Source organism: Lithobates pipiens, unplaced genomic scaffold (assembly GCF_037356315.1).
Source record: "Lithobates pipiens isolate NorthernLeopardFrog02 unplaced genomic scaffold, aLitPip1_a1.2 Scaffold_1, whole genome shotgun sequence".
Taxonomy (NCBI): domain Eukaryota; kingdom Metazoa; phylum Chordata; class Amphibia; order Anura; family Ranidae; genus Lithobates; species Lithobates pipiens.
Window position 1 is genome coordinate 14,128,488 of NW_027507685.1, and position 21,071 is coordinate 14,149,558.

Here is a 21,071-nt window from a genome sequence, read left to right on the forward strand (position 1 = left end):
GGGGGTGATAGGGGGCTACCCTGGACCTAACACTAACTGTCCTGACAGTTTTTACTGTCACAACTGACACTGAATGCATTGATCAGTAAAGAAATGATCAATGCAATCAGTGACACTGTGACTGGGGGGGGGAGGGGGGGCGGGCGGGGGATCGGGGGGCGATCGGGGGGGGTTTGTGTGCCTGTGTGTACCTACATGTCAGTGTAGTGTTGGTGCACACTTACTTTTACTCTTCTCCTCGTAGTCCGGTCAAAAAGACCGCCCCGAGGAGAATGACATCACTTCCTCCTTCCTGTGTAAACAATACACAGGGGAGGAAGCTTCTCATTGGCCAGGAGCGATCCAGAGGGGGTGGCCGAAAACCAACGGCCATCCCCTCATCACGGAGCGCTCCTGGACCGAATCGGACCGCCGTAAACAGCGGGAGGGGGTCCGATCGGACCCCCCACCCGCTGGAAGGCAATCACGTAGATGTACGTGATTGTGCCTGCCTGTGCCATTGTGCTGACGTACAATGGCAATACGGCGGTCCTCAAGTGGTTAAATGCATTATACTTGAATTAAAGAAAACATTGAGAAAAAATCCAACTGATCTTTTATTTCAAAGCAACTGCATACAGTATAAAACATACAAAAGCCGAAACCTTCTGCGCTTGCATAAAACCAGGACAGCTGTATTATGAAATATATGAAATTCACAAAATACTTTAGATGTAAATACTGGTGGGGGCATAAAATATAATATCACATGTATTTCAGGAAAAGAAATGTAAAAATATACACGTTTGGCCACATTTACATTTTTGCAATAAAGCACAACTTTGACTTAGACACTGGGCCTAATTTATATAAGTGTTTTAAAGTGTTTTATCTCATGCATGAAATGATCCATTTTCACAGTTCCCCTACAGCAGACCCCAAAGCAAAAGAAATGGGCTCTGGGCCTATCCATTTCTAAGCAGGCCCCACCATATTCTATTCTGTGTCATGGCTCCTAAGAAGTTTGCATCATGAACCATTATTCCTTTGCAAAGATGGGATAAATTAAATTTCTTATATAAGGCAATATTAGTTTTACCTAAAGATAAATCAAATTCAAGAATTCCAACTTTCAACTGACACTGGGATCTGAAAGTCTGAATGTGATTGGTGGGTGTGAGCAAAGCAAAATGTGTCAACTCAAAACAATTTTAGGGCTTATATGGATGGGCATTTTTTCTGCATGTTTGAAATCCACTTTAAATGTAAGTCTGTAGATTCCCATTTACTTTAATTAAGCTAAGAGGATGATGGATCTGATGCTGCATTTGACTAGCTTTGCTCTGTGGTTCTTTGGACACAGAATCTCCTATTGAGATCCATTTATTCACATTGCAAGCAAAGTACGTCAAACACAGCCTTTATTGTTTTTTGCACTTACTTGCGCTTAACAGTGCTATGTTCATTTATCAACAACATCTTTCTACAACTATAAATGAGGACAATTATATAAGAAATGCACAAAAAACAGCAGTTTTGTAACAATAACTTGAAGAACTTCTTGAGATTAAGATTTCACTTTCTTTGCATCCCTTTTGGAGCTGTCTGCTACCGCATCCGCTTTTCTTTTACCAGACTGGAAAAGAATAAAAACACGGTCACATATTTTACCTTGCACCAAATTTTATTTACTTGGTATAAAAAAGTTCAGAGTTTTAAAGGTAAAACTCACTGTAAAGTCTATTTCTTGGAGTTCATTTAGGAACATAAGAATCAAGGACATCTGAGTTAAACTGCCACATACAGGAGGATTTGAATACTGGCAAACAAAAAACAGTGACCAGCCTGGTATAACCACTCCCATTCCCAACATGTACCAGTTTTTTAACAATGTAGTGCCAAGTGCAAGACCGTGAACATAGAGGGGTGGGACTTGTGCATTCAATGAACTCCAAGAAAAGTATTTTACAGCGAGTACAAAAATCCTATTTTCCTGGTAACAGAGGATTCAGAGACATACGGGATGTCCAAAAGAAGTCCAACTGAGGGATGTGCAACAAAGCAAGCAATTTTATAACAGGCTCACAAAAAAACAAAAAAAACCCCACAAAAGATCTGCCTAAAAGACCTTACGCTCAAAGCTGACATCAGATGAGTCCTGAACATCTACTTGGTAAAACAGAGAACCAGGTGGCAGCCTTGCAAGTCTGGGAAACGGTAACCTGATAAGGAAAAGCCCAAAAAGTGCTCACAGATCCAGTAAAGTGTGTTTTGACAAGAAAGGATGGAACCTGATTCTTAGATTATTGTTAAAGCCTAAAATCTTGAGTCTGATTTTGGAGAAGTATGATCTTGAGAACTGGTGTAAAGAGAAGCTGATTCTGCTTTGTGGGTACCATCTTGTATGACAAAAGGAGAGTTAGCCTTCCTAACACTGGGATGACAAAGAAATTCTCTCTTGAATGGAAGCAGTGGCTGTGATGCAGGCTTGTGTAGCACAAACTACATCCAGATAATAGAGGGAAATCTGCTTCTCATGTACAGGAGCTAAAAGCAAGTAGAGAGGGGCCTTCTAAGTATGAACTGTATAAACTTTATAGTGCAGAAACTAATGGCAGTTCAATGTCTTGGCTGTGATGAAAAGCCAAACTTACCAATGAAAGAGCCTCTGAGTCTCAACACTACTTTGTGTAGATGTAAGACAAGAATTTTTTTTTTTTAAAAAGACAAGGCTGCCAGTTTACACAAGCGCATCACAACGGTGATGACAACAAAACAGCCTTCCCCATGGAAAGCGGAATATCTGTTATAGCCTCAAGTGGGGGGTTTTGTAGTGGCAAAAGAACCAAAAGATCCCATGGAGTGATGGGTAAACATACATTGGAAGCCACATGAGGCCTGCACAAAAAGTTTTAATCAAAGAATGGGATGATAGCAGTCACTGGAACAAAAAAGCAAGTGCTAAAATTTGATACTTGATGGTACCATGGGCCAAATATTGGTCCGGACTGAACTAAAGGCATAACTTTTTCTTTAGTTTTGGATTGAGTGAAGAGAGATTAGAACACCTGCCAACATTTGTGTTATCCCCAGAAAAGTATTAGAGGGGAAATCTTCCAATGGGGACACTAGTTCTGATGGCCTGGGGGTCCACAAGGGGTTCCCCTAATTTACAGGGTTTTTCTCTGATGTCCTGTTTTGGCGATGGGAGAGGAAGTGAAGGAAAATCTCCCCAAAGGCAGAGATGGCAAAAAAATAAACCAACAAAGGTTCTAACCTTCTCTTTATCAAAAAAAAAAGAATGTTTTGCCTATAGTTCTGCTTAACTGTAAAAAGGGTCAGAATATGCCACACCAAAAAATTATCTGGGGTGAAAGTTTATTTCCTTTCATGGGCAATGGCTGACCTTTTCGGGCAGTGGACGTTCTAGATTCAGAGAGGTCTTTATCCTCCCAAGACTTGGACTTCAACAGGCATGCTGTTAAACCCAATGACTGTGGTAAACCAGTACTTGGGATACAAGATCGGATCTCGAGGAGCCCATGGAGCATCTACCAGGAGTCTGGTCACTGCCACACCTCCCTGGGCCAATCTGGAGCTATGGGGATGACCATTATGCCATCCATCTCAATCCTGCAGAACAGACAGGCAAAAAGTTTCAGAGAGGAGCAGGGTAAATTAAGTTGTACTGATCTGATGGAGCATCCTGTCATGAAAAGCTCACGAAGAGATTGTCCTCCAGGTCTTCTGATGTACGATCGTCGCGGGTACGCACGATCGTACGAATGCCCCTACGTTCGTACACAGGTGCGCGTGCGCGGGCACGCGCACGGTCGCGGGCACGCGCACGGTCGCGTGCGTGCGTCCGTATTGGCGCCAAACGGCCTATTTAAACCAGCCTCTTGCCAACAGTCTTTGCTGTCTGCTCTACAGCGTTATATCTGTGAGACCTGATCCGTATTGTTTGTTCCTGTTTGACCCGGCCTGCCTGTGACCTATCTGCTATCCGCCTGCACCCGACCTCGGCTTGTTGTGACTATTCTCCTGCCTGTTCCCTTGTACTTCGTTCCTGTCTGGTATCCGATCCGGCTTGCTCTGACCATCCGTCTGCTAAAAGGGTAACCTGCTTATACTGAACTGTTCATCTGCTATAAGTGCCTGCTCATATTGAACTACCTATCTGCTGCAAGTCACCTGCTTATACTGAACTGTGTCATCTGCTACAAGTGATCTGTTAGTATTGAACTGTTCATCTGCTATAAGTACCTGCTCATATTGAACTACCTATCTGCTGCAAGTCACCTGCTTATACTGAACTGTGTCATCTGCTACAAGTAATCTGTTAGTATTGAACTGTTCATCTGCTATAAGTGCCTGCTCATATTGAACTACCTATCTGCTGCAAGTCACCTGCTTATACTGAACTGTGTCATCTGCTACAAGTAACCTGCTAGTATTGCACTGTCCATCTGCTCCTAGTGCCTGCTTATATTGACTGTTTATCTGCTGCAAGCACTTGTGTATATTACACTGTTCACCTGCTACAAGTGGCCTGCTTTCCTGCACTGCTTATTGCCAAGTTACCTGCTCCTTTGAACTGTGTATCTGCTATAAACTACCTGCTGATCCCTTCACTGTGATTACCTGCTCCACTGAACCTCGCCTACCCATCCTACCCATCTGTTGATCCTGCCAGGCACCTGTACCCCTCCTTACTCCTGTGTTCCCTGTTACATTGCCAGGAAACCGGTAGTGGGAGTCGTAAAGGAGGCCTCTCTCCGCAATCTGGGCTCGCTACTAGAAGGTACGTGATACATCCACTGCACCAACCAGAAGCTGAAGATAATCCCATCAAATTTGTTGTTGAGCCTGGAAGCCAGGAAGCCCACATCTGACATCCCCCTATACCTGGAGCTTTTCCAGGTCCTAGAACACCTCCTAGTGTAGGGCCAATTCCCCTGGATCCATGTGCTACCAGTTGAGGATGTCTGTCTGACAACTGTCCTTGGTTGTAAATCCTGGACTAGGCTGGAAATTGAAGTTCTGCTGACTGGCAGCCAGACACTGCAGACTGGGGAACCTGCCTGACAATGGTTCATGTCTGGGATAAAAACAGCGGACAAGGCTGTCAAATTCTACACAAGATAGGATCCAACTGGCCCCTCTTACTGTGGCAAGGCTGCTGGGACCTCCTTGATGGTTAAGTGTTCCTGACTAAACCCAAGTCAGATGGACATAAAAAAAGCCATATTTACAGTAAGAAGAGATTCCTCCAACGGCCAGCCCACTAACAAAGTGCCCAGGACCTTCCCCCAAAGTGCCACAGTCTGGCATCCATCATACAAATATTCCAAAGAATAGGAAGGAAAGACTTGCCCAGATCCAACGCCAGAACTATAAAGAACCAGGGATAGTCTTGTCCTTGTAGACTGTGTAGACTGAATGTAGACTGAATCAGCCAATCCAGAGATAGGACTGATGTAAACCATGATGATGAAATTCGGCTTTGCAGATGTCTGCAGTAAAATCTGGTGAAGGGAGCTATGTCAAAGAAGGCTATCATTAGCTCTACTCTTGCTGAGGAAAAGAGGTGGCAAGCTTCTGGATTAAACAATTGGAACCTCAGGGTGAACAGCCTGAAACTTCTCATAAGGAAAGCTCGACCCAAATACTCCAAGTGATGAGTCTGTTCCAGCAACGATTCCTGAAGGTACAAGCTGCAAAGCAGGGCCTACCAGAGAAAGCATGTTTTTTTCAAAGAAATTTCAAACATTTATCTCTGGGGTTCTTAAAAACCGGTGCATTCTTTAGAGTAATAATCAGTGCTTTATTAGGACATGGCACTGCTGGGACCGTTGATAAAAGGACTCCTTAAACAGATACAGAGCTGCAAAACATTTGGGAAGTGTGGACAATTTATCAGAAGTTTTTCATGCTCAAAATGTCTGGGAGTAATGTGTGTTACAGATTTTTTTTTTAAAGTTTTAGGATCTCTAATGGATCCCATACTAGTAACAATGCTAGTAGAAGCTACAGGATGTTCTTCCATTTTTTTACGGTGGCATGTACTACATCAATAAGATTCCAAATGGTCTAAGTTTGGTAGGGGCAATATCAACTGCCAAGGTTTTTTGAGACTTTTTGTCAGGAAAAGCCTCTATAGCAGGAGGCTCAAAGGCCACTAAAGCTGTAGGTAAGTCAGATAATAATTCTGAAGGGAAAGGCATAGAGGTCATAGCTTCTGTGGTCAGCATCAATAAAAGTTGCAACTTAGTCCATAACTGCATGGAAATCCTCCTTGGATAAAGACTCTGAGAAAAACTCCAGGGAATGTAGGGATTCAAGGGAAACAATTTTCCAGGCTGTCTGTGCCAGAAACAGCACGGCAGGACACCCCAAAACTGTTAGTGGATCGTGAGCTGCAGAGACTTGATAAAGAGAGACTGCTCTCTTGGTGTTTGTGATCCAAAATGCTAGGATTGACATAGCTCAGAATAACCTGGTAAAACCTTGGGTACTCACAAACCAATTGCTAAAAACAGGAACAGTTCAGTTGGTTGAAGATGACCAGGTAATTGTAGGTGGCAGCACAGACTAACTGAGGCGAAATCATGTGTCCATTGCGATTAGGAGCAACTTTTTCTGTGGAAGCCAATAGAAAAAAGATAATGGTGTTGCATAAAAGTTTTAAAGCGGAGGTCCACCCTAAAGTGGACCTTCCGCTCATTGGAATCCTCCCCCCCTCCGGCGCCACAATTGGCACCTTTCAGGGGGGAGGGGGTGCAGGTACCTGTACAGTACAGGTATCTGCACCCACTTCCGGCATAGCTGTCTGCAGTAAGGGGCGTAGATTACGCCCCTTTCCGAAAGTCCCCCGCTGCCTGCTGGGAAATACACGGATCCCAGAGGCAGCGGGACCATCTTTATTGCGCAGTGCGACTTGCGCATGCGCAGTAGGGAACCGGGAAATGAAGCCGAAAGGCTCCACTTCCTGATTCCCATACCCAAGATGGCGGCGGCAGCACCCGAGAGACGATCGAGAGATCGGCTTCGGGTGCCGACATCGCGGGCGCGCTGGGCGGGTAAGTGTCCTTATTTTAAAAGTCAGCAGCTGCAGTATTTGTAGCTGCTGGCTTTAAAAAAAAAAAAAAACAGCGGAACTCCCGGCGGACTCCCGCTTTTAATAACAGAAGAAACTTCCAATGCAAGCCCTCACATGGCCTACCTATCAGGTAGTCTTCAGTTACTGGGTCAAACCTGTAGCTGCCACAGCTCAGGACCTGAAAAGCGATCGGTGGCTAACAGTACAAAATGGTCTAGAAAGCAACACAGTGCAGAACCCAATGCCCAAAAAGTGACATTACTGGCAGGCCCCACATTTGTCCTGTCCAGCAGGGTCCATATATGACCTCCAAAGCTATTGCAGATGATACACCAATCCGGATAGCTGCAATCAAAGTCAGTGAGCCAATGAGGAGATGGGAGGGGGACGAACCGCAGCTTCATGTCTGAATTGACACACATAGCATTGGCTCAGCTCGGGTACCCCCCCTAGCAAGCTGCTTGCTGTGGGGGCACTCAGCAGGAGGCAGGTGCTAGGAGCGGCAGTGAGAAACTCGAGAAAAGGAGGATCTGGGCTGCTCTGTGCAAAACCACTGCATTGAGCAGGTAAGTATAACATGTTTGTTATTTTTAAAGGAAAAAAAAATAAAACCTATTTAAACTGTGTCGGGTGTGTCAGGGGGTGCAGCTTTCCTGGAAGGATCATTGTCATCTGGAATCAGGGGATCTATACATCATTGGCCCTCTAGTGGGAAACATAACACTGTGATATCAGCTCACTACTGTGTTCATTTTTAATTCTAGTAATCAGTTGTAGACTTTGAAAGAATTTATACAATTTGAAAGGAAAGAGCAGGCCTGTAGACTAGAAATGACACCAAGGTGCCAATAACAATCTCTCACTGTCACCTCACTGAGCCTCAGAAGGAATCTGTAGTTGTTTTGCTTATGAGCCCAGCAGGGGAAAAAGCCTGAACACATAGAAGACTCTGACTTTATGCCAAAGATCAGATGAATATACTGTATTTTATCCATCATGAAAGTCTAAAATATTAGCTTCAGAAAGAAAATAATTCCTAATGATAATACACCTTTTGGATTACATGTACATATAAAACAGCATGCATCAGCTATAAAGAATTCCTGAGAGATCTACAAAATGGTTGCATGGAACCTGTTTGCGACAGCCATGTGGTGATTGGACTTGTTGAGATCAGAATGACACACTGTTGTCAGAAATCCAATCCCCAACCTACCCATTAGAATCTGATGCTCCATTTTACCCATAGCCCCTTCAAAAGGTAAAACCTCTCCTCCTAGCAGGGGAATTTCCACCTCAGGGGTAAATGGCCAGGAGTTAGAGTCCAGTTCACATCCATATCTCAAGAAAATTAGGAGCCTGAAATATGGACACATTTGTCCATTTGGACACATGCGCACACACACAGCAAATAGCCTTTTTTTTAAAAGTCGGCATTACTTACTTTCACTCACCCTGCCGGTTGACAGTTCGGCTGAGGAACGGGAAGCTCGGTCTCATGAGACAGCCTTTCCCTGCCAAGATGCAGCGGCACCCCTGGTGACCTCAAGTGGCACCCCAGTTAAGAAAGGCTGGCCTAAAAGATCAGTCAGTGAACAAACTGCTAGGAGATGGAATGCTGTCATAAAATATGTGTCTGGTGTGCAGGGGCAGTGGGAAGAGTGAATAACACAATTATTTAAGCTTGTAGGGTAGCTTGAGGAATCCCAGAAGTGTGTACCAATTGGTAGACTGATCCTTAAGCTCCCCAGGTTGCATGTAAGAATTGTATTTGACATCTGGCCCGCCAGATAGATGTGTGTGGGGGGGGGGGGGGGGTCTCCCTCTAATGATGGTCAAAGGTATTTTAGGCTGTGTCCTTTTGGACACTACATCTAAGAGAGCCTACATGCTCTTCGTGACTATTCAACCCTGATTCTCCAGTTCAGATATTCCTCAAATGTCCAATGCTAAGCACTGAAGTGCCAAACAGAAGCATGGAGATTAACATATCAGCCACAACCCATTCTGCTTATTAAAAGATCTTGAGTTTGAAAATAATAAACATTACCGATGTCTTTGCAGTTTTCTTTCTTTTCTCTGCTTTTTCTTTCTCTTCTATCTCCAAGTTTTCTTTTTCTATCAGTGATATGAGCGTATTACAGCGTCTCTGTAGCTCCTACCAACAATATCAAAGATTTAAGAAACTGAAGGCAGTTATGTATAAATAATTCAGTTAATATCAGTTGTAAAGCATATATACTAGTTGATTTTTCAAGACCCTCTAAATGTGTATCTAAACCTCAAACTTTTTTTTTACATTTTGGATAGAATGGAGAAAGATTAGAACCCCTGTCAGGTTTCACTGCCATCTGTGGCATCTGCTAACACTTCATAGTTTCATAGTTAGTAAGGTTGAATAAAGACACCAGTCCATCCAGTTCAACCTGAGTGAGTGTCTACAATTGTCCCTATCCCTGTACTTTGTATACTCACATTGGTCCCTACCCTCAAGTAGCCCACAATCCAAGGTCCCCATTCATATACTAGGGCCAATTTTGGACAGAAGCCTATTAACCTACCTGCATGTCTTTGGATTGTGGGAGGAAACCGGAGTACCCGGAGGAAACCCACACAGGCACAGGGAGAACATGCAAACTCCAGGCAGGTAGCATCATGGTTGGGATTCGAACCAGCGACCCTTCTTACTGCTAGGCGAGAGTGCTAACCACTACACCACTGTGCCGCCCACTTGCAGCTGGGTCGGTAAAAGAACAGGCAGTTGGGCCACAATCTTTCCACTCTGCCAAAAGCTGCAAAGGCAGCCAGACAGGGTTGTACATGTGCTGAGGCCATAATGCTTTGTGGCCACAAAACGTTACCTCCCCTACGCCTTGAAGAGAATGGGACCACACCGCAAATGCAATGCATGCAGTTGCAGCGCAGTGGTGCAGCATTTACAGGGTTAAATCACAGGTGGTCACTTGTCAAATGCCCCTGAAAAGCAAACCAATTCACTTTTAAGAGGCGTGGCATGGGCTGCAGCTAGTGTAAGCTCAGCTGTTTTGTACTGGGGACAAATGTTTAGCAGACAGAAGTGAGGAAAAACCTGTAACAGAGAAACAAACAATAAAAACCAGGGTTCTAGCATTTCTAAAAATATGTTTGTTTTTCCATTAGAGTTTTCAGCTTTCTTTCTGTCCTGGGGACAACCTAATTACCAGAGAGAAATTAAAGGAATTTCTTTAACAGAGTCTCCAACAGCAGTAAAATCTGACAGGAGTTCCAATCCTTCCTCACTCCGTCCAAAATTAAAAAAGCATTTGCTACAGATACAGAGCGTTGTTATCTGTGCCTTGAGGATCAAAAACCATACAGTATGTATCCAGTTTAAGTACAGAGTGAAAACTGGTTTTAAAAACATTCCCAAAACATGTACAGTATGTAAAAGACACAAAGGCTCAGATATAATTATATAACTGAATTTGTTGTCAAAAAAAAGTGCGAAGTCTTTCATGCCCAGAGAAATGTGAGCCAGGCAAACTTTACCATTTCTTTTGAAACCCAGCTGATGGATTGCACACTGTGAAACAACAACACTCTGTGACACTGAAGGCTTGCCTCTGTGCATTGTGCTCAGAGCAAGTCTATCAAATGCACTGCTGGGAATCCCTTACAGACTCCACTATGCTTGTGGCTGATGACTTCTTACTTTCAGCTTAAATAGTTGCTGTAAATTAAAATAATCATCATTTTACTTTCACATTTTCGTTTTTTAGCTCCCAGCTTCATTTCCCCTTATACCATTTAATCAGAAAGTTTTCCAGGGAAGAAAGTTCCACAGCTTTTTGCTACAGAATATATAACAAGAAATGTATCTTGTCTGTAAAGTGCTGTCTATTATTTTCCTAGACTCTAGGATTTCTGCAGATGGTAACTGTAGCCTAGAAATCTAAGGATGCCTAAAATATTTCATTATCAACAAAGACTGCATATTTAGAGGTATGTGTTACTACATATGGTACTAAATAACTGTTCACATAGCCAAATGAATCTTCCAGGTAAAGCAGTGTTCACTTTAACCACTTCAATACAGGGCACTTAAACACCTTCCTGCCCAGACCAATTTTGAGCTTTCAGCGCTGTCGCACTTTGAATGACAATTTTGCGGTCATGCTACACTGTACCCAAATGAAATGTTTATCATTTTTTTCCCACAAATAGAGCTTTCTTTTGGTGGTATTTGATCACCTCTATGGTTTTTATTTTTTGCGCTACAAATAAAAAAATACCGAAAATTTTGAAAAAAAAAATGTTTTTTTTTGTTTCAGTTTCAAAACTTTGTAAATAAGTACGTTTTCTCCTTCACTGATGGGCACTGATGGGGCTACACTGATGGGCACTGATAAGGCGGCACTGATGGGCACCAATGTGGCACCAATGAAGTGGCACTGATAGGCGGCACTGATGGGCGGCACTGATGGGCGACACAGATGGGCGACACGGACGGACACTGATAGGTGGCACAAATTGGCACTGATAGCTGGCACGGATGGGCGGCACAGATGGGCGGCACAGATGGGCACGGATAGGCGGCACAGGTGGGCACTGATAGGCGGCACAGGTGGGCACTCATAGGTGGCACAGGTGGGCACTCATAGGCGGCATTGGTGTTATACTATAGTAATGGATGCCAATCAGTGCCAAACAATAATGCATGCCAATCAGTGATGCCCATTGTGGGCACTGATTGGCATCCATTATGGGCACTGATTGGCACCCATTGTGCTGACTGGCATCCCTGGTGGTCTAGGGAGGATTACCTTTTCCCTGGTGGTCTGGTGGCGTCCCTGGTGGTCCAGTGTGGGCATCCTCGGGGGGGCTGTGCTGATAATCGATCAGCACAGACCCCCCCCTGTCAGAGGAGCAGCCGATCGGCTCTCCTCTACTCGCGTCTGACAGACGCGAGTGAGGGAAAGCCGATCACCGGCTCTTCCCATTTACACTGTGATCAGCCGTGATTGGACACGTCTGATCACGTGGTAAAGAGTCTCCGTCTGAGACTCTTTACCGAGATCGTAGTTGCTGGGTGTCAGACTGACACCCCGCAACAATGATCGCCGCGATGCTCGCCCCCGGGGGCGCGCAGCGGCTCATAATCCTGATCACGTCATATGACGTCCGGTCAGGATTATGCAACCACTTTGCAGCCATCAATTGCCTATAGGGCGGGCGGCAAGTGGTTAAAGATCCAATTAAATGGAAGGGAAATAATACAGTCATAACTTGGATTGCAAGCATAATCCGTTTCCGGAAGCATGCTTGTAATCCAAAGCGCTTGTATATCAAAACTAATTTCCCCATAAGAAATAAGGGAAACTCAGATGATTCGTTCCACAACCATTTATTCATAGGTCTTTCAGTTTATAGTCCATATAAAAAGATTGTAGCAATGTGGTGGGCTGTGTAACCATAAAATGTCCATCCACAAATGGAAGCCACCACAAGGGGATTAGAAGCAAAACCCAGCAGGAGCTACAGAGTATAAAAGATAATAAGAAAGCTATGACTAAGCATCAATTTTGATGTGAAAAGCTGTTTTTCCCAGTCTTCTATGCACAAGATATGACTGTTTTTGGATTTTAATCTTCCAATAAAGATGCCTTCAGCAGTGTGTGGCCGTCCAGGATTTTTTCCTTTCTTCTAAATTTGAGCAGAGCCAGCACCTGCAGGATTGTAATAGGGAGGGTGTCTTCAACAGGTCTGGAGCTTTTTGAGCTGCAATTTCTTCTTCATATAAAAGATAAGAGATGTGCCTCGAAGTGCAGCAATATGGTTACATTTAATGAAGGTACAACATTTAGCAACTCACATGGTTGATTAAAAGAGGCACATCTAAGCATGCAGGCATCCAGGGTAAATCTGTCTGCAATCGTGACTGTGCAAACAACCCTGCATTAGAGCGATCCGGAAGCGAGGCCTTGTGGATTGCAGCATGGAAGGGACGACATCAATGGCGGTGCAGAGGATGGTCTATGTGGACATATTTACCCCGGATGTCTGCATACTTAGATGTGTCTGTTTTAATCATCAACCATGTGAGTTTCTAAACATTGTACCTTCATTAAATGTAACCATATTGCTACACTTAGGCCGCGTACACACGAGAGGATTGTCCGTCCAACTTAGTCCGCTGAAACGTGTTTCAGCGGACAGTCCGCTCGTGTGTGGGCTTCAGCGGACTTTTTCAGCGGACAGTCTGGCGGACTAAGTCTTTCGGAATTTCCGTAATACAGTCCGTCCAACTTTGGTTTCAGCGGACAGTCCGCTCGTGAGCAGGCTAGTTGGACGGACTAAGTATGGCGCATGCTCAGAAAGGATTTACACGGCGGAAGGTTGCATTGCAGTGTATTGGACGTCGTATTTCTAGTCCCGTCGTACGTGCTGTACACGTCATCGCGCAAGCTTTTCATCGTGTGTGGTCAAGTCCGTTCATTCAAAAGTAGGACGGACTGTCTGTCGGATTGTCTGACGGACTTAGTTGGACGGACAATCCTCTCGTGTGTACGCGGCCTTAGAGGTGCCTCTCTTCTCTTTTATACTCAGTTGTGACATGACGCTACTTGTATATCAAGACATCGCCTGTATATCAAGTCAAAATGTATTTAAAAGTGTTGCTTGTCTTGAAAAATGCTCTCAAACCAAGTTACTCTCAAACCAAGGTTTTACTGTAATAAAAAAAAAAAAACGCAAGACAGCAGTCAACATAGCTTTACCCTAATCACTAAAGTCTCTCTTTTTTAAATCAATCCTTCTGAGTCATCCAAATCATTGAAATAAACGTTATCTCAATGTTGTATATAAGTTAAACAGTGGTTAACAGTATTGCATAGTCAATAAAATATTTTCTTTTGTTTTGGATGGAGTAGGCAAGGATTAAAACCCCCATCAGTTTATTGTTTGCAGTCTGTCCCACATTAGGGAGGTTTCTCTTAAGTTTCTGTTCCAAAGATAAAACAGGAACTGAGGAGAAATCTCAACAATAAAATGGGAATCACCTTCTTTCACAGTTTCCACCAGAACAGGTGTTCCCATTGGAAAATGTGTCCGCGCTCTTGTTATGGCAAGAACTGCAAAACCTTAGATTTCCCATCACACCCGAAACAAGTCTTTCTGAATGGCACTCAGCCATTCATAGGCAGCTTTGTATTCTGTGAATGAATACAAAGCCTACAATGATTGGCTGAGACAGACTGATTACTTCATGATCTCTGACTCAGACAATCAGAGGAAGCTTTTTATTCATTCACAGAATACAAAGCTGCTTCTGAATGGCTGAGCACCGCTCAGACCAACTCCGATTTGTTCCAGTGTGAGATAGGAATTCTCTGTCTCACAGCCAGAACCCAACACTGTGTAGTGTATATAGTTAAAGCTGCATGCAGTTCATACAGTGCTTAGAGCCAATGCAGGACTTTGTAAAGGAAGTAGTTCATTTGGACCAGCTTAGAGATCAGCTTTAAAGTCCAATATACTTGATAGCAAAACACAAACACACACATTTAATATATTGCAGCTTACCCATCCTAAAAGCAACACTAAACAACATCCTCACTCTCCAAAAATAATTTATACAAATCCACTACTTATTGGCCCTGTAATCTATTTTGAATTGTTTCTCACCGTTTTTCTGGCTCCTTGCAACATCTTCCATGAGCTTATGATCCTCCCATTTTCCTTCACTTCCATTTATATGGAACAAGCAATACAATACAATTATGTTCCAGTGATGTGCACTGTTCTATGTACAGGACAGATCACACAGTTCATAGTCCCTAGTTCCTCTCGGGAGAGAGAAAAGTTGGGTGGCTACATGACTACATATAGTGGGACAATGGAGTGCAAACGTAGCCATTAACAGCAAGTTGGATTGCAGTATCAAGAAATTTTTTGGGGAGATTTGGAGGCCAAAAGCGAAAGAAGGTGCTTTTCGGAGTTAAAGTATTACTAAAAGTCTGTTTGATCCTGTATGTACAGATATTACCCTTTTTTGCATTGCCCCCAAAACATATCCAGATAAGACAAAATGAGTCGAGTCAGTCTGCAGATGCTCAGTTTGGTGTGTATTGCTAGAGAGGTTTTTTTTTTTTTTTTGGGGGAAAGTGCATGTGATCAGCACAGGGCCAATCAGCACTGTCCATACAGAGGGTCAGGGGTACTGCACCCTGATAGGACAGCCAGTGCAGTATGAAAACTCCTCCTACAAGCTTTAACCAGGCACTGATAGAAGTCACAAGACTGCTATGTACTGCAGATGGGAAAAGGTATTTAACAGTTTATATTTACTAGCATTAAAGGCATCTCCATGTTCTGTGTACTGTGAGAGACAAAATATAGTGAATGCAGAGTCCTAGGTTTAGTAACAATTTAAGTGTCACTTTAAATGTGGTGGCTACATACTTCCTGTCTTAGGGTGGCTCTACTGTAGGCGGATGCAACAAAGCCAACCTTGGAAAAAAGCAAGGTCAATATGGGGAGAGGGTAGTGTGAGATGGTCTAGCACAGGGGTCTTCAAACTACGGCCCTCCAGTTGTTCAGGAACTACAATTCCCATCATGCCTAGTTATGTCTGTGAATGTCAGAGTTTTACAAGGCCTCATGGGATGTGTAGTTTTGCAACAGCTGGAGGGCCGTAGTTTGAGGATCCCTGGTCTAGCACAAGGATATGCAATTAGCGGACCTCCAGCTGTTGCAGAACTACAATTCCCATGAGGCATAGCAAATCTCTGACAGCCACAAGCATGACACCCAGAGGCAGAGGCATGATGGGACTTGTAGTTTTGCAACAGCTGGAGGTCCGCTAATTGCATATCCCTGGTCTAGCAGATATAGATGAACTTGACTAACAAAAGCTGAACTCCAGCTAAGACTTTTTAGGCCTCATGCACACTGCTCCTGTTAAACTCACATTTTTGTGAGTTTGGCAGGGAGTTTTTTCTGCCCTTTAACTCCCCCCTATGTTAGCCTATGTGTCCATGCACACATGTTTTCAGCAGTTTATCAGGAGGACAACAAAAAATGCTGAACATTGTGAAAGGCTCATAAATGCGCATAAACTCTAGGCAGATTAAACACTTCAGCACTTGTTTATTTTAATGGCCAGAATAAATAAAAAATTCTGGACAATGAAATAAACTCCCAAACTCCAACCTAGTAAATGCTAAAAAAACTCACCTAGACTGTTTTGAAAAAATGCAGCTTAGGGGAGTTTATGATGCTGTTTTTCTCCTGTCAAGATAAACAGCGTTTGCAAGAAACCAGCGTGCACGAGACCTTAAGCAGTTACGGTAACAGGTTTTTTTTTTTGTCTTTTGCATAAAGGTTTTCCAAAAATGAATAAAAGTTGACCATTATAAGAAATCCCACCAGTAAATGGTTTGTCTCAACCCTCTAATTGACACTTTCGCTAGACAGCTTGGTCTGTTAAAGGAAGATATAAAATAACAGACTTTCTGGCATCAAAAGGTGAAAATAAAGAAAAAAAAATGCAGCCAACAGAAATGATAAGCTACAATTTAATATATATATTTTTTAAAATGTAATACCACTTTAAGAAAAGAGATACAGATGCAGAATTGCTGGAGCAATACAATTGGCATTGCATTGAAGAATCCTGGACAACCACCATCACGACTTGCTTCTATCATCACAGTACTTTGTCAGAGAGAAACCATAATTAAATGTTTATTAACAACTAAATATTTAAGCATTACTAGGAAAGCAAAGCTCGATATGTGGCACAATTCTGTATATAATCATTATAAACTGAAGAAAAACAAGATATTTTTATCTGAAGTCAACAGCTTCAACATATTTAGCAGAGCTACTGTTTACTGTGATTCCAAATAAGTGCTGAAAGAAGCTCCTGCAAGAAATGTGGAAGGCAAGTTTGTCAGACACAGCTTCCATCACCGAGCTAAAAAGGCATAAAGCATAGCATCGGAGAATATGCTAATTTATTTGTTATGCTGTTAGTCACAAGCTGTCAAGTGTAGCACTGTCTACCAGTTTAATCAGTGTTTTTGTTATACCATTACAATGATCTTTAACACATTAGGTGACATCAGTGTCTACTTCTGGAGCAACTGTGACACTCCTTTCATCGTACCTTATGACAGCTGCAGTGGACAAGTATATTTTGGGACCTAGCATGCATCAAACAACTTTTGGTCTGTTAAACGGACCATAAACCATTAGCCCCTGTACACACGGTCGGAGATTTCGACAATCAAATGCGTCGGATTTTGTCCGAAACTGTTGCATACACACGGTCGGACTAAGTTGTCGAAAAATCCGATCTTTCAGAACGTGATGAGGTAATTTCATTACGATGGGACTACGTTCAGGCTAGTAGCCAATAGCTTTGATGTAGGAATTTGATCTGAGCATGCGTGGCACTTTGTCCGATCAAAATTCTCTACACATGATCGGAGTATGTCCGATCGAACCAGTTGGTCGGAAAATATTTCCAACAAGTTGGAAAATTGGGTCCGACGGATATTCCGACGGAATCAGTCCGATGCATACCACACACAGTTGGATTATCCGACAACACAGTCCGATAGGACACATTCCGACGGATTCTCCGATCGTGTGTACAAGGGCTTACAAGTCATGTGCACAGCACCAACACTCAGAGCATATGCAAGACGCATTTAAATAAAACAATCATCACAACATACTTTAAAGCATAACATAACATAACATAACATAACAAAACATAACAGGCCCAGTATGCAACAAATGAAGTCTGTGCCATAACTTTCTGTTGTCATTTTTAATATGTAGTATTTTTCCTAGATATGTTTGCTCAGCCAGGTGGAATAAAAGCGTATCCGGTAGTAAAAACAGATCTGTGGCTACTAACAGGATATAGATATACCAGTGTAACAAACACATTCAATTGACAAAAGACAATCTTCATCCCCTGGCTAAGTGTAAAGTCAAGATGTTCAGTACAATATAGGCAGGGCTAAATTTAAAATATCTGGCTCTAACCAAACAGTGAAGCATGGTGGAGGCTTCCTGTAAGTCTATGCTGCATTTCTGCAAATGGTGATTTAGTAAAAATTTACAGCAACCTTACTGCTGAGAATTTTACTGATCAGGTAATGATGATAATGACTCTAAACGCAGCTCAATAACTATCTGCAGTCAAAAGAGGAACAGGGAATTGTGCAACAGATGGTGTGGCCCCATCATCGAGCCATTTAAAGTGGTTGTAAACCCTTACAAACCACTTTGACCTACGGGTAAGCCTAGATTAAGGCTTACCTGTAGGTCCAAGAAATATCTCCTAATCTTTAGGAGATATTTACAAAAAGACAGGCACCGTAGACATCGGCGCGCAGGCGCACTGAGCCGGCCGCAGATCACTGCTCATGTCGGCTCCCGTGCACATGCATGAGTGACATCATTGTGCCGCTGTGATTCGCCGGAGAAGCGAGACCCGGAAGTCACTCTGGGATACATGACAGTGGCGAAGATGAAGATGGGAGACTGCTTTGGGGGCTTCGTTCTCAGGTAAGTTATTCATAATGAGCTAGTATGCTATGCATACTAGCTCATTGTTCCTTTGCCTTGCAGGTTGCCTTTTTTTTTAATAGCCTTTACTTCCTCTTTAAAGGGTTATGAAATGTTCTTAATAAATAAAATGTATTAACTGTATATGAATATATTGTATATTTCAAAATAAAGTGTTACAAGAAACAGAAACAAACAACATAGTCAGAGGCATTTTCTGTCTGCACTTCCTGCCCCCTGTCTATTTCCATTCTTCTGGTCAGAAATGGATGGACGCCGCCATGTCCCCATAGCAACACTGAGTTCACAATGACCCGAGGCAATGAGCATTTATATAGCTGGATGCAGAGCTATAACTGTAGCCAGGTACTTCACAAAACAAATGGGTTGAACATCCAATAACAAGCACCTGGGAAGAACACAGTAATAATAAAGTCTAGTATCACAGTGTATGTGGCAGCATGCACCACAACTCTGTTTAGTAATACTATTAAGACTAAGAGCCCTATTTAAAATGGAACGCAGATGAAGATACAGTGGTGTGAAAAAGTGTTTGCCCCCTTCCTCATTTCCTGTTCCTTTGCATGTTTGTCACACTTAAGTGTTTCGGAACATCAAACCAATTTAAACAATAGTCAAGGACAACACAAGTAAACACAAAATGCAATTTGTAAATGAAGGTGTTTATTATTAAAGGTGAAAAAAAATCCAAACCATCATGGCCCTGTGTGAAAAAGTGATTGCCCCCCTTGTTAAAACATACTATAACTGTGGTTGTCCACACCTGAGTTCAATTTCTCTAGCCACACCCAGGCCTGATTATTGCCACACCTGTTCACAATCAAGGCATCACTTAAATAGGAGCTGCTTGACACAGTAAGGTCCACCAGAAGATCCTTAAAAGCTACACATCATGCCGAGACCCAAAGAAATTCAGGAACAATTGAGAAAGAAAGTAATTGAGATCTATCAGTCTGGAAAGGGTTATAAAGCCATTTCCAAAGCTTTGGGAATCCAGCGAACCACAGTGAGAGCCATTATCCACAAATGGCGAAGACATAGAACAGTGGTGAACCTTCCCAGGAGTGGCCGGCTGCCCAAAATTTTGTGTTTACTTGTGTTGTCCTTGACTATTGTTTAAATTGGTTTGATGTTCCGAAACACTTAAGTGTGACAAACATGCAAAGGAACAGGAAATGAGGAAGGGGGCAAACACTTTTTCACACCACTGTATCCACTTTTTTTACAGGACATTGTAGGGTTAATCCACACTGCGTCTGCATTTTACTCATCATTCGTAAAATGCAAGCTGTGGTAAAGAACCTGCAAACTACTGCAGAGAATTCTGGGATAGGGGAATATTCCAGTCACGTGACTATGTTCGCTTCCTCCATACACTTTTTCCTCTTATTTAGTACAATGAATGAGGCTTTGCTTGATTCAGGGTCCTGACTGTGTGATTATTGTTCAATCATCACATTAAGGAGGTTGACCGAAGGAAATGAACTCCAAAGAGAGGTGGCCAAACTGAATTGCTATGCTGCTGATGGGTAGAGTTTCAAGCAGATGAACTGACAAACAGGTTGAACACTGGTATCAATAAATCTCCTTTAACCTTGATGAGGCATGTCCGAAATTTTATGCAAGTACCTGTTAGGGAAGCGCATGTAAAACGCATGAAAAATGCATTTAAAATGCACTAAAACAAAGCCATAAACAAAACACAAAGGAAAAATGTATCAGTCGGCTCGATGAAGAAGGACATCCTTCGAAAACGTGTCAACCAGCAGGGACCCTGGTGAGGTCCTCCTTGAGCTAGCGGCTTTGGCAAAGCTGGGGGATTGCGGCCACGTGTAGTGGCTTGATGAGCGATTTTACTACCTACATTTGTGAGTAGTTACATTTTATATTTTATCTTCAGTAAATCTGTCATTGGATAATGCACTAGGCCAGTGCACCCTTTGCTTTTATCTATTGTCCACAAAGGAAAAATATGACAGTATCACAGTATAAAAGTATGACAGCAGAAACATAGATGTGAACCCAGCCTCATTATTAAGCTTCTATAACTCTACAAAAGCTGATATCTTGTCTCCCTAATGACATTAAAGAAAGCATTTACACTGACATTTGCTACTGTTAAATACTTTCATGGCTGGATGTAGTAACTTTTATATCATACAAGTGCAAAAATGTTATTATGTGTACATGATACTCTATATATTACAATGTCTACATTTTGTCTGGGCTAAAGAACAACTTGCTTTCACACTGCAGTACATTAGTGAACGCCCCTTAAAGAGTTAATAAATTCACTTAAAGAAAGTTACCCTAACATTTCATATTCCTGATCAGTATGTGTAGAATGTACCCTGTATTTCTTTTAAAAAGTATCCTGTTTTCTTTGTACTACTTCCCTTGTGTGAAA

The 21,071-nt window shown here is 42.7% G+C and overlaps 1 protein-coding gene across 1 annotated transcript in view; it reads right to left on the bottom strand.

Annotated features, from left to right (window-relative positions):
• Positions 1-578: 578 nt before the first annotated feature.
• The window catches only part of SMARCA1 (SNF2 related chromatin remodeling ATPase 1), a 264,681-nt gene continuing 244,188 nt past the window's right edge, over positions 579-21,071 (bottom strand). The window contains exons 23-24 of the mRNA XM_077478748.1: positions 9,132-9,239; positions 579-1,615 (exon numbers count right to left, since the gene is read on the bottom strand). Of these exons, the coding sequence (XP_077334874.1) occupies positions 1,547-1,615; positions 9,132-9,239 (177 nt within the window). The 3' untranslated portion in view covers positions 579-1,546. The remainder of the gene's footprint in view (positions 1,616-9,131; positions 9,240-21,071) is intronic.